Genomic DNA, 15,071 nt, shown 5'->3' with positions numbered 1-15,071 from the left:
ATGACATGGAGTTGTTGTATTTTAGTTTTGTTTTGTTTGCTCGAGGACTAGCAAAGAAAAAGTGTGGGGGAATTTGATAGGAGATTAAAATATATCATTTGAATGTCAATTTCGTATACTTTTCTTTACTCTTTTCTCTTGTATTTTCGGGTATTATGCTTGTTTTGCATTTTGTAGGTATCTTGGAGTCATATGATGTGAAAGAAGGTAAATCGGAACTTAATTAATTCATTGCTTGTCGAACTTGGAATTGACGGATTCAAAATCAAGGAAGAACACAAGGCTATATTACATAAGAATCTGGAATTTCTGAAGCACCAGACACTTGCTTTCAGGGGAGCCACCAGCTGTCAATTGAACACTGTTAAGTGCAGACAGGATTCATGATAAGGGCCACCTGCCTATCCTTTTAACTCCAGCACCAACAAGACGTCGAATAGAGACCACAAGTTCTTTTCACTGCAAGAGTTGCACCAGTTCGAACAACTCCCTCATGCCGGCAAGCTCAGGTCAGATGGGTTGTATCTCGTCGGATTAGAGAGGTTCCAGAGGTTAAGACAATAACGGAGAAAGTAGTTTGAAATTGTGCAGAGTTTAATCACCGAGAAAACAAGAAATGATGCAGTTCGAATTGAGAGGATGAACATAGGAGATTGAGGTGCTACTTCAGAGTTTGAATGAATTGGAGTTATGGGTTTGTGTTAGAATCGTCTAATACAGGGAAGGAAGATTTGCGGCTTTCAATATGTGCAGTCAGTGCACAGCCATCACCAATCTACACAACACACAGAAGCTGTTCAGCTGAGTCCAGCATAATTTCACTAAGCTTTGCATGGGATCTGGTTGGTATTTCGAAAGATTGAGAATTCATTTAGCAGTTCAGATAAGTAGACACATTGAAATTGAGCTGTAGAAGATTTGGGACGAGTTTTCAAAGAGAGAAACCAGAACTTGAGAGTGTTCAAGATAAGTATAATCCAGTCGATAAGTCAGTGAAAAAACAAGGGTTTACAGATGCTAGCCATGGGAATGATGGATCTATACCAAGCGTAATTACCAAGGATTCATGGGTGTTGGAAAACGATAAGAACACAGAGCCTGCAGTTCAGTTAGCGAAGTTTTAGGACAGAGTTTTACGCCTGAAAGTCAATGGGAAAGTGAGTTTACTGCCTTAGTTCGAGCCATGGGTTTGCTGGCTTTGTTCCAAGGGTCAGTAGAGGGATTACGAAGTTAAGAACTTGGGTCATGAGATGAAGCAGATATGGATCTATTCTTTGCCGAGAAGATAGCCAAGTGTCAAGCTTTTGCCGTCAGTTTTGTGATGGATGGTCGAGATACGGAAGCCTGTAAAGTTTGTGCTAGATTAGGAAAGTTGGGTTTCAATCGGATTCGAATTCACGCGAGTTTGAGAGCTATAAAAGGAAGAGGAGAAAGCAATCATATATCCCAATACCCCCACACGACTGTTTCACCACCAACCCTATTCCACCATCTCTGCATATTCATCTACAGATCACTTCATATCATCTGCATTGCATTCCACCACTTGCATCTCCATCAGTTCGCATCCACACCACCTGCACTCCACCAGCATACATTATCCCATCTTCATTACCACCAGCTGGGAGGAGTTACCAGTTCGCATCCATCAACACAGCAGCACTTCACAAGCAGCAGCAAGCTTCAGCAGTTCACAGACCATTGCAAGTTACAGCACCACGACAGAAGCAGTTTCACCATTCCATCCACCAACAGCAGTCAACACTAGCACCTGCGGTACATACAACACCACTTCCATCTGTTTGCGCAGTAACAATAGCACTCCACCAGTCCACCTACTACTTGTTTTGGGTTTGCTTAATTGATTTTGAATGGGAAAATTAGGCTCAGGCCCAACTCATGGATAACCCATAATATGAGGCCCCTAGATAAAAGAGTTTTATTAGTAGGCCCTGAATTAAAAAATAAATTTAATAAAAGCGAAAAGACTAAATTAGCCTCAAGTATATAAGAGACGTCACCTACCTTTCTCTCGTTCAGACGCCATTATTTCATTTCCAAGGAGAGAGAAAACAAATCTCACTCACCTGAAACAGAAAGAAATCTAGAAAAAAACCGAAAAAATCAAGAAATCTTCCTGAAATCTGTTCCAAAACAAAGATCGAGATCAAAAACTATTCATCATTTGCTAACCCCTAAATCAGAGAAACAGATCGAAAAAGTTTCAGATTCAAAAACCAAAAAAAATCAAAAGAAACAGTTTCAGATTCAGTTTCATTATTCGCCGTTGTTACTTTCCTGTTGATGAAATACTCCGACGATTAATCACTAGGTAAGTTTTGATTTGAAGCTGTTAGTTTTGATTCCTGTTGTTACTGATTCGTGGGTCGAAATCTGAACTAGGGTTTGTAATAAGATTACAACAAACATAACTCATTCTGACTGATAATTTTACAGATCGGAGAAGGAGAACAATCGTTTGTGCATAAAATCCATGAAATAACTGATTAAATAGAAACAAAGGTAAGTCATGGATGTGATATAACTGATTGATTTAGTGGATTTCATTTCTGAGATGTTACTGTTTGAAAACCCTAGAAACTCTAAGTTGAATTGCAATCAACTAACTTGATTTTATTACTACATCAACTGCAGATTCAGAATCAAATTTCTTTTGGAATAAAAATGGTGAAAGGAAAAATGAATCCCCCTAGAAAAGATGATACAATTACAGGTACTAAGTTGTGAAAACTATTGTTGTCATGGTCTCATGTTTATTTCTCATATAACGCTTGTGAATATGTAATTACACAGACAAGGACATGTGTAACTATAAGTTACACACTCAAAATGTAACCACTGACTGTGTTGTGGTTTGTATATTGATTGTGTAACTTATAGTTACACATACCAGGTGAGCCTGTCACCACTGACTTGCCTAGGGATGTGTAACTAGTAGTTGCACATAAAAAATTGGTTGTGTTTAGGATGTGTAACTTGTAGTTACACATAGAAAATTGGTTGTGTAAATTGAAGTTACTCATTAATATGCATGTGTAAGTTAAAGTTACACCTTGTAGAATGTCTAGAATTGAGTGTGTAACTTGTAGTTAAAATCTACTAACTGAAGAAATTTAAAAGTTTCTAATGTAAGTGATGCTTTTGAATGTATAACTACGCAAACAAGGGCCTGTGTAACTTTAAGTTACACATTCAAAATCTCACCACTATGTTGTGGTTTGTATATTGAGTGTGTAACTTGTAGTTACACATACAAATGAGCCTTGCAGAAGTGGTGTAACTTGTAGTTGCACATCTTAACTGTGAGTTACACATTCAAGATGTTACCAATGACTTGCAAAGTGGTTGTGTAACTATAAGATACACATTGAAAATCTAATCACTGACTTGCCAATTGACTGTGTAACCTTAAGTTACACATGCATAATAACATAACCTTCATATGCATGTAAGTTAAGGTTACACAACACAGAATAGAATGATTCAGTTTGTGTACTTGGCAAATACACATAGTTTGTAACATGATTTTCATTTTGTAGTTAAAAACGAGTGTATTTGATAAGTACACAACATACTGACTCATGCTATTTTTGTGTGTGATGTGTACAGGAAACCTAAGGCAGTCGTTGAATGCAGTAAAGGATTTAGTAAAGGTGATAAAGCCTATAGGACTGACTGATAGGGCTCAAAGATATCTTAGGAGAGCTGCTTACGGAGAACTCGTAATGATGTATTACGATGACTATGATACAACTGTACCAACTACAACAAGACAGATAACTACCAACAAACACGGCGTCTTGAAGCTCTTGAACTGCTTTGACATGGATTGTGAGACACCATGTTCATTCAGGTTTGCTGATGATAAGATTATAGAGTCTACACCGGCAAAGCTGGCTGGTATATTTTGCATGCAGAGGATTGGAAGCAGAAAGGGTCAGAAGCTGTTAAAGTACTATTGTCCTAGTGATTTGACTGACAATGTTTTATACAGCAAATACTTCACCGATATCAAATCTACAAAGCATCAGACGACGGTGACTAAGACAAACATTTTAGAGAAGATAAAACAACTTATGGCAAAAAGGAGAAAAAGTGGGAAAAGAAAGAAAGTTGATGAAAAGGATCTAGTTTGCCTGATAGGTCTTTATCTTTGCTGTGTATTGTTTTTTGGCGACAAAAATGCCAATGGAGTGAACGCGAAATATCTTAGTATCGTTGAAACTTATGATACGGTGCTCAAGGTGTCGTGGCCTGATTTAATACACGAGCACTTGTTTGAAGAGATTCATACTAATCTTAGTTGTTTGTCAAATGTGAAGGCTTGTGTGCAATACCTACTGGTAAAAAGCTTGTGTGTAATTTCTATTCCAGCAGTTTTAGTGTTACGTGATGGATATTTTTGTTCAATCGACTAATTAAAATTTATATGTTGCAGTTATTGTTTGCTGAACACACGCCAGCAGGATTAATCCCGAAAGTTGAGAACCACGAGGAAGATATCCCGAGGGTTGGGAGATGGGATATATACCAGATTTCTGATTACATTTGGAAAACAGACATGACACAGTTTTCGGTAAGTGTTATATGTCAGTTGGTTTAGGTTTTGTAAATTTATGGTAATGTAATTTAGATAAACTTTGATGTAATCAAAATTGTCATGTGTAGCTATAAGTTACACATTTAAATGTGCTTGTGTAACCTTTAGTTACACATATCCACTTTACATTAGATACATCTAATGTGCTTATGTAACTATAGGTTACACATATAAAATGTGCTTATGTAACTTTAAGTTACACATACAACCGAAAAAATGTATATTTAGAATGTTCATCTGTTAATTGCAGCCAACTCCTAGCTTTGTGGCTGAGTTTTCACAGCTTGAGAAGCAGCTAGGTATATCAACCGTGGTACCCAGCAAGGACGACCTGCAAAGTTGGCTGAAAGCGCAAACTATTGAGAATAGCCATCTGAAAGAGCAACTGCAAGAAAAGCAAGCAATGCTTAAAGCAGTGTATGCAATTGCAAGAGAAGGGATATCAGAAGGGGACCTTTCAGGAACAGCGGAATTCAAGGTTCACAAATTTAGTTGCCAAATTATCCAAGCAATGGGTATTGATCCTTACAAAGTGACCCAGGAAGAGTTTATGCAACATGAAGATGATGTACATGGAGATGGAAGTACTGAGCAAGAGAAAGAGAAAGATGACGCGGAAACTTCCTTCAATGAAGAATGTAAGTAGTTGTTCATTTTTAATATGCTTCTTTAACTTGATGAGGTACCCAATTAGTTGACACTAAGGTCTTTGAACCTTTTTAATTTCATATTTTACTTGTTCATTTTTAACTTGCTTGTTTAACTTGATTAGACTTAATAAATGTTGAGTAAACTGATCATATGGATGTGTAATCCCTAGTTACACATGCCACATGCATGTGTAACTTCTGGTTACACTAGTTAGATGCATGTGTAACTCCATGTTACACTAGGTATCCATGCCATATTCATGTGTAACATGAAGTTACACATATTAGTTATCCAAGCCAGTCGATTACACATGATATATTCTTCTTGAAATTTTATTAAAAAAATTTAACATCATCATCATCATCCTAATTCTCGTTTCAATACTTGTGCAGTTCCATGTATGAGCCTTGCAGCTGGAAATACGCCAACAATTCTGCAAGCTCAAACTGCTGCAGAGGGGCACAAAAGACCACTCAGGACATATAGTTCGAGTATGAAGAGTGTGACAACTTGCAAGACTCCACCAAAGAAAAAGCCTGTCGCAAAGCAAAAGCCCACTCCTACAAATAATGTTGATGAGGAGCAGAAGAAAGATGTTGAAGAGACACCTGTTACGGATGAGGCACAGAAGAAAGCTGCAGATGGTGGAGTTGTGGATGGGGCAGGTGATGATGTAGCTGCAAAAGTCAATGAGGATACACCTGGAACTTTTGATGACAGTTCTGCTTCAACACAGTTTGAGGACTCCATGGTGATAACTGCTACAACACCGCAAACACAGCCTGACAATGCTCAGACCTACAGTTTGGTCCAACTAGGAGCTAACCCTGATGATATGACGAATGTTGAAGTGAGTGAAATGATAGATGAGATCGTCAGCAACATTAACAAAACTGAACATGGACCCGCAGTGACGGAGAATGCAGAACCTACCTCAACTGGTAACCACTCTTCCGTTCTATGTTTTGTTTGTAATGGAAGTGTAACTTCAAGTTACACATTGTAAAAGGCATGTGTAGCTTGAGGTTACATACAATACATTATTATTTTGGCTTGTGTAACTTTAAGTTACATACATGTGCTAATTTTACTGAGATTCTGCCTATATTTGTTTGTGCAGCTACAACGCAGGAAAACGTTTTTAGCCTTGGATTAGAAAAAACTCCAAAACCTGCAGGAGAGTTACTAAAGGAAGCTGCAAATACAATAAGAGAAAGGCAACCATCATTAATACAACAACGTGTGCTGAGGAATAGAAAAATCCCAACACAAGATCTGAAACAATATCAAAGAAATTCAAAGAGGATTAAGAAGAAAGCTAATGAAGAAGAAATGGCCGCAGTTCCAGAAGTAGAAGAAGATAGAATGGCTGAGGTTGCTGAAGAAGATGATGGAACAATGAGAAACGATGTGAAAGGTTCAGAAGTTATCGAAAGGCTGGAAGGCGAGAAAAAGAATAAAGTGCTTGAATATTTCAATACTCATCCGAAAACGTAAGTAGCTTGACTCCAAGTAGGCTTGATTCTGTTATTGATTGTTGTATTTTACTACTTGATTCTGTTATCTTGATTGATAATAGTTTACTTCTTTGTAATGCAGAGACATTGCTTGGATAGAATGCGACGAAGATGGTAACCAGATGTTTGATATATCTGGAGAACTAATGCTACAGCTTACAAAGAAAGAATCCTATTTGGAGTCAGAATTCATCGACTTCTACATTAGCAGATTGAAGACAAAGATGAACTCTAACAGCAAGTATGACAAAGCGATATTCCTGTCGCCAAAAGCATACGTAAGTACTTCAATATATTTAAAATCTTATTGCATTTATAATGTGTAGTATATGTGGTAAGATTATGATAACATACTCAAGATTTTTTTTCCAGTGTAAAACCCAAGGCCCTGTGTGTAACTTCTGTTTACATAATCACTTGTTCATTTGTAACTTTTGATTAAAAATGTGAGTTTGACATTCCAAATGGTTTTTGCAGATCTCTTACTTGAAGGATTACGAAGAATTCAAGAAATTTTGGATTCCGAAGCTTGCGAAGGAGTATGTCAAGTACAAGAACGATGCAGTCAGACTTTTCGCCCCAATGTGCAACAACAACACACACTACACATGCTGGAGTATGACTTGAGGAGCTCTAATCCTTGGTCCTACATGAACTCGTCAAACGTTAAGGAACTCAAGGGTGAACACCTTCTTCAAGCCAAGAAATATGCATTTGCAATTACTACAGAACTCAGACTACGCTGTCCTTTTGCTCTTGGGATGAATGAAAATGCCAAGAATCTCAATGCGCCCCCACAAGGTACAATTCCTGACTGTCTTCCATGTGTATGCAATTACATGAAGATCAGGATGAAGAATAAACCACTTGACAAAAAATTAACCTCAACTATGATGCTATGGTGGACTGACAAGCTGAACCGCATGAGAGGAAGCATGCTATACAAGATTCTTTCGGATCCATCTAGAGATGTGTAAAGCAGTCATTAGGATTAGAAAAAATTCTATACTCGCAAATATGTTGTTAGCCACAAACAGATGTTAGACTTGGAAAATATGTTGTTAGAAACTTTTAAATTTCGTCAGTTAGTAGATTTTAGCAGTTCTTAGTTTTGCAAAATATTTTTGGGTTGAAATTCTTTGAATTAAATTTTTTTATCTTGTTAGAACTACTACTGCTGTGTGTACAGGTTTCAGAAAGTATGCAACAGGTTAAGTAACTACACATCTTAATTTGATGCAGAAAGTGTAACCTGAGTTTACATATACATTTATCATGTGTAAGCTAATGTTACACATCCATATATTTGAGTGTAAACTGAAGTTACACAAGCCATTGATCGGATTGTCCAATAAATCAAAATAAAGTTACACCAGCATTTATCATGTGTAAGCTAATGTTACACATGCAATCACAGCAGTGTAACTTCCGGTTACATATCCATATATTTGAGTGTAAACAAAAGTTACAGAAAGCATTTGACCACTGATCAGACGTATACAATAAATCAAAAATAGAATAAAACGCATTTCAACTGTGAACTGACAAAATCTGAATGAATCATCCTTACACATAATCAACGTTGAAGAAAAATAAAAGCGTTTGGTCCATGAAAACCAACATGAAGAAAATTAAAAAAACAAATAATCAAAGATAAATAACAATCAAATCATTAGTTGCAGAAATGAATTTTGTTAGGCTCAAGCTAGTGGGGTGTGAACTTCCGAGGATTCCTGCAACCTGCCTTGTTGTGACCTGTTTCCTTGCAGTTGCTGCAATGAACTTTCCTCTTCACCTTCTTCTCGTGTTTACTTATAATCCTTTTCCCTGGTGGTCTACCTGGATGCTTCTTCACGGTAGGTGGGTTGACGGTGTCGTCTGGATGATATTCAACAGGCCTGTTGTAGTTGGGAATCGGTTGGATGGCATGCATATAAGTCTTCCTAAAATAGTCGCTTGTAAAATACGGTGAAATGAAATCAATAGCCTCACGTTTAATCTTGCGTATGGCTGCAAGAGCATGAGCACAAGGAAAACCATATACGCGCCACCTGGAAGAAAACAAAAAACAAATCAAAAATCAGTTAGTTGCACATACAAATCATAAAACACTCAAAATTAGCTAGCTACAGGTGCATGTACAGGATGTGTATCTTTAAGTTACACATATAAAATAAATTTGTAACTATTATTAACACATGCATATATCTAATGTAAAGTGGATATACACATTCTTAAACAAAGAAATACAAAGAGAAGAAAAAAGCATAAGAAACCAAACCTTTGACAGGTGCAAGTCTCGTGTTCGAGGTCCACCATGTGAGACCTTTCACTAATAACTTCAAACACGGTAGGGCTAGCAACCAATACTTCCCAAGCCAAACCTTCATCTTGAAGAGCCACAAGCTTTTCTTCATACTCAGGGGTTAATGGAGTCATCATATTAGCACCAATTTCACGACGCTCCGCCATCAAACACATTATTTTCCTCCTAATCTGAAAAGGAGAAAAAAACTCATCAATGCATAAAGTGACAAAACATGAAATAAAAAGACAACAAAAACACACACACACTCAATTAACCTGATCAAGAAGAGCAGATGCAGGCATCTTCTTGTGAACCAGAACCCAGCTATTGACTGATTCTGCTAGAGTACTAGATGTTCGTCCATACCGACAACCTTTGAAATAGGCATTCGCATATGCTTCAGGTGGGATTGTCTCGATGTAATCAGCCACCCAATCGCAGTTCAAATCTCTAATCTTCTGTATGGCTTTCGCATGGTTTTCAGGTGAGAGTGCGTATGTCGCCTCTCGGAAATGGTCCATCACAAGTGAGTACCTAGGATCTGTTGCAGTGATGGGTATATTCTTCGTCAAATGATAGTAGCAGAAGCTGTGGAACCCATCTGGATAAACAAGTGGAACACCTTGCAAGAGTCCTTCATGGCGATCCGAAAGGAAGGTGATTGGCCTCCCATCACCAACAACTTCTTTCAAATTCCTTAAAAACCACTCCCAGTTGTCGATCGTCTCAGAATCGACTAGTGCAAAAGCAAGGGGGAAAAATCCTACAAAAAAATTGTGCAGAATCGAAAGAATAATAAGTTTCACACATGCTAAAACAAATATTTAACTTAAGGTTACAGATGCTATTTTCTTAGTTACACACTGAGTAAAGTAATGTGTAACTGAGAGTTACACATGTGTAACTGTTAGTTATTTGTCAACTGAAGTTGTTCATAAAAAAAAAAACACATAAAAAACATACCTTTACCACCATTGATCCCAGTAGCTGCCATCAAGCAACCTTTGAATGTACCAGTCAGGAAAGTAGTATCCAAGTATACCATTGGACGACAAAACCGGTACCCTTTGATGCATGCAGCAAATGCGATGAAAATCCGCTGGAACTGTTTATTTTCACGTTCAAACTTTATCACACTACCAGGGTTGGTTTCCCTTATAGCATCAATATACCATACCAAGTGCGAGTAGGACTTGACATCGTCGCCATAAATCGTATCATAAACCTTTTCCCTAGCATTATATGCCTGGTAGTACTCCATGTTGATCCCATAGTTGGTCTGGAAATCAGCAGCAATTTGCTTGGGCTTCTTGTGAGGATTTTTGCGAACTTCTTCCTCAATCAAACTAGACGAGAAGCTGGTGGAGTAAGTTTGGTTCAAGTTGCGTCCACCAGCACCACAAATGTGCTCAGGGTTATAAGACCTGACCTGAAGAGATTCATACAAAATATAAACAATTCAACCAAAACACAATATGGTGCCAAAAACATCATGTGTAAACCAAAGTTACACATACTGTAACAAAACATAACATATGCTAAGCATTAGATGACAGAACACGGAAAACCTACCTGAAACATTTCATTCCTTTCATCGATAGAAGCTGCATGGAATTTCCAGCCGCATTTTTCATCTGCACACTTAGCCGTGAACCTAGAACGCTCATTGTGAGTTACAATCATTTGGAAACCAGTGCGAAGACGATACTTGGTAAAAGCAACCCTGACTTGCTTAACTCCTTCAACAAACACATGGCCAATATCACCAAGAACCTTGGGCCAACCATCCGATAACAAAGGTTTCGCTGGCTTACTTTTATCTTCCAAATACATTGCAACAGTAAGATTGTTTGTGGACGAAGACGAACTACTAGACCCATTAGAAATAGAAGAATCTGCCCTAGAGCTAGAGGAAGAGGCCACACGAGGAACATTTTGCAAGAAAATATCAACACTGGTCTTCTGTTTACTATTTGTGATAGATATAAGAGCTTGCAAAGAAAAATCACAGTCAAGCGGAAAATCTTTCCCACTTTCTCGAAAGAAGAAAGTAATACCAAGTGGAGTATACTGCTTCCATTCCTTGCAAACTTGTTCCTTAAACTCATCAAGTTTGATATCAGTATTAACACGCAGGGTAATGAAATCAGAAAAGTAGCGAACAACAGCAATGCAACTAACAGCAGCGCAACTAACAACAGCCATGACAACCTGAAAATATCAAATACACAATAAGAATATCAAAATTTGAAAACGAACGCAATTCACTCGGGGGCGTTGCCCCCTCGTGAGAAGTATATTCTATGCGGCAAGCTAAATATAAGTAAAAGATACAGATGATACAATTGTTTACAAATAAAACATGTTACAGGACATATATATGTAACTTCAACTTACACATTCTTCAAATACAACAGGATATATGTGTAAACTAAAATTACACATGTTGTAACTAAAAAAACATCTGCATCTTCCTCACACATGCTTAAAAATACAAAGAGGATATATGTGTAAAATAAATTTACACATGCTGCAACTAAAAAACTCTGCATCTTCTTTAAGCATGCTTAAAATACAACATGATATATATGTGTAACCTCAAGTTACACATACTGTAACAAAAAAAACAGCATGTATACAAATCAATTTGAAGTTGTTTTTTTGAAACAAAATTGTTTCTTCATACTTCTCTCAGTATCAACAAAAAGTAAAACAACAAATTAACAGATCGCACATGAAAGAACAACAAAATAATTCAAAAAAAAAATTTGAAAACAGATCTGAAATCAAAAACAACATAAAATTCTTACCTAGATTTGTTGTTTTCTTTCTTCTGAAACAATGTTTATTTTGTTCCTCTTCTCAGTATCAAACAAACATGTGTAAGCATCAACAAAAACATGTGTAAGTATCAAAAGTGACAAAAATAGATCGAAACGGTAAAATCAAAATCAATTGAATTTGAAAACTAAATCGAAATCACAATTCGTACCTATTTTGATTTATGTATTCCCAACTGTCTTCTTCCTCTTCTCAGACTCAACAAATTCGAAACAGAACAAAAATCGTAATCAGTAGAAGATCGAGATTCAAAAAATCGATGACAAAACTAGTGAATCAAGCAACAGAAAAGCTAAAAATGAACAAACCTATTTGTTGTTCATCAATGCAGCTTCACTATCTCGTCAGATCTGAAAAACAGACGAATACACCTCAACGAATTGAGAGAAAATTCGTTTTCTTCTTCTTCTCGTTTATGTTGTTCTTCTTCTCGTTTTCTTCCTATCAAATTAACGAAAATCAGTATGAAACTATCAAAATTCACGAATTCGTCTGAAGAAAAATCTCCAATTCTGTTTCTGAACGAGAGCGGAGAGAAGAAAGAGCTGAATCTGATTTGGTTTTCAGTTTCTGGTAGGTATAAAACGTCTATAAATAGGGAAGGTTAATTTCGGTATTTTTACTTTTATTAAAAATCCTGATGACGTCAGCAATCCGGGAAAATTGAAAACCAGGCCCCAAAAAAAATATTTCTGGGCCTAGAAATATCAAAAACGGAAAGTGTGGAGTTGAGGGTGTAAGATCCATTTTGTGGGGCTTGTATATGGTTGAACCCATATAGTAGGGGGTTCTAGTATTTTTCACATTTTGAATTTCCTGTTTCCTCGCCATGAACTCCTGTAGCTAAATACTTGTTTGATTAGAGATATTTCGGAAGCTATGTGACTTGATTTTTAATCCTTAATATTAGGGCTGCACAACGGGTAGGGTGGGTAGGATATGACCTATACCCGCCACCCTACCCGTTTACTGGCGGTTAAGAAAAAATTTACCCGCCCTCCTACCCGCCATTAAACGGGTAAGATCCTACCCAACCCATTCTCTGGCGGGTCGGGTAGGGTGGCGGGTATAATCGTTTTTTTTTTTAATCTCTGAGTGTAGTGCAACTCTTCTGGATCTGGTACTTCCAATTATCATTTGAGATTCCAGCTACTTCAATCAAACTTGTCAGATTCTCACCTTCCTCCACACCCAGTAGAGACACTTTATTGTGATTCAAACAATCATGAATGTCATTGTACTGCGATCAGGCTTTACTGGCATAGCTGGGTTGGAAAATGAAGTGTGTCTAGACATGAACATTGTAGTAGAGATTTCACTTTCATCACCACCAACATCATTGCTCGTACACCATAGTTGACATCCAACCTTGTTCGACCAGGAGAAACAGCATGTGACAATTTCCTGATCATTTCTATCAGATAAAGCTCCCTCTCCGCCCTCTTCGTTGTACCCCATTTTTAAGTTGATTTCAGTGCCTGTGCGATCAAAAACGAAAGAACATCATCCTTAATATCCAAGATTAACTGCCAAGAGGGCCGAAGTTGTAGTATTGCAATAAATTTTGAAATTTTAAAATGAACACAGTAATACCCTGAAATTTGCAGTCTGCCATTGAATCAAGTCGTTTATCTTCCGCTGTCATTTTTTAAAGAGATTAACTACTTAACGCTGCAACCCATGGCCAAGACATGTTCATCTATCTTTATTCTTCAGATTATATGGATATTGTTCAAACCCTTAGCCATATAATCCCTCGATCCATCATTTGATCAAAATATCTTCTCGCTTCTTTCCATTGACCATGTAAGCAGTAACCATGAATGATAGAATTATAAGTCTTTGCATCTGCAGAGATTACTCTATTGCCCATCTCTTCAAGGAATCTCTTGGCCTCATTCAAGCCACCTGAACTAGAAAGCCCATTGATCAAAGAAATGTAAACAACATCTAAATCTTTACGCATTTCAGAGAAAAGAAGTAAAGAACTAAAGCTTTATCAACTAAACCTCCTTTACAAAGAGTATCTATAATCACACAATATGAAACAACATTAGGTCTGCAGTTCCATTTCACCATCTTGTTTTTTAGGTGAAGAGCAAGATCAACTTTACCAGTTCTGCAAAGCCCGTGTATAGAGTATTACATGTGAAGGAGTTAGGTAGAACACCTGTCTCGATCATTTTCTCGAACACCTTGAATGCAAAGTCAATCTTTTCTTGAACACACAACCCATTAATCAATGTAGTGAAAGTGATAACATTAGGCTGATGACCTCTCTTAATAATCTCTCCAAGCAAACAGAACCCGTGATTCACTTGGACTAGTTTACAACAACAGTTAATCAAAATGTTGAATGTGGAAATATCGGGTTTTACTAAAACTGATGAGTTCACACCTCTTGATGAAGATATACCCGTCATGTTGCTGTATTACTAAAACTGATGAGTTCACACCTCCTGATGAAGCTAAAATATCTCCGATTGGTCCCAAATCTGCATGTTCAACGGTATATTCTGCTAAACTTGCTACCATCGTCGATGGAAATCGACCTTTTCCCACTACTATTAAAAAAGTACAGGGATTATTTGGTCTTTTACATATATGAGGCGGGTAAGCGGGTAGGGTAGGATAATTTCGGATTATATCCGTCACCCTACCCGCTAACTGGCGGATGAAATAATGTTTACCTGTCACCCTACCCGCCAAATAGTGGATAGGATAGGATACGGTTAAAAAACTGGCGGGTAGGGTAGGATTGGCGGGTAAGGGTAGGATATGTGCACCCCTACTTAATATCATTTTATTGTTTGTCTTATGCGGCGATTATGACCATTGATTGTTTGCAGGGAATTTAAGTGGCCAATTAGATTACTTGTTTGCAAAACTAATGCAAGATTTTGGAGTCTTAATCCGTAATTGTTAAGAGGACATAATCATAAGTAGAAAAGCTTCAACGTTGCAATGGGATGTTGTGGATTTTGATGTGTATTTGACAACCCTAAGTTAACATGTCGAACTTACGAGCATGTGGTTAGGATCAATCCGACTCATAGAACATAACGGTTAGTTAAGTTACACTAGAGAGCATATTCAAAGTGGCTTGATTGACTAGGCACGAGTAAAGAACTTA

The 15,071-nt window shown here is 37.4% G+C and overlaps 1 protein-coding gene across 1 annotated transcript; it reads right to left on the bottom strand.

The window, feature by feature from the left end:
• Positions 1-13,046: 13,046 nt before the first annotated feature.
• Positions 13,047-14,462, bottom strand: LOC113275882. Its single transcript, XM_026525459.1, has 2 exons — positions 13,532-14,462; positions 13,047-13,416 (listed from the first exon to the last, which is right to left on the bottom strand). The coding sequence occupies exons 1-2, from the start codon at positions 13,581-13,583 to the stop codon at positions 13,154-13,156; spliced, it is 315 nt and encodes a 104-aa protein (XP_026381244.1). The 5' UTR covers positions 13,584-14,462; the 3' UTR covers positions 13,047-13,153.
• Positions 14,463-15,071: the final 609 nt, after the last annotated feature.

Source organism: Papaver somniferum, chromosome 4 (assembly GCF_003573695.1).
Source record: "Papaver somniferum cultivar HN1 chromosome 4, ASM357369v1, whole genome shotgun sequence".
NCBI lineage: Eukaryota > Viridiplantae > Streptophyta > Magnoliopsida > Ranunculales > Papaveraceae > Papaver > Papaver somniferum.
This window is presented reverse-complemented; position numbering and strand designations above follow the sequence as displayed.

Excerpts from the sequence above, each read along its gene's own strand:
- LOC113275882 (XM_026525459.1), bottom strand. The coding sequence starts at position 13,583 with ATGACAGCGGAAGATAAACGACTTGATTCAATGGCAGACTGCAAATTT. Across the intron at positions 13,417-13,531 it reads GGCAGACTGCAAATTTCAGG|GCACTGAAATCAACTTAAAA; the intron begins GTATTACTGTGT and ends TTGATCGCACAG.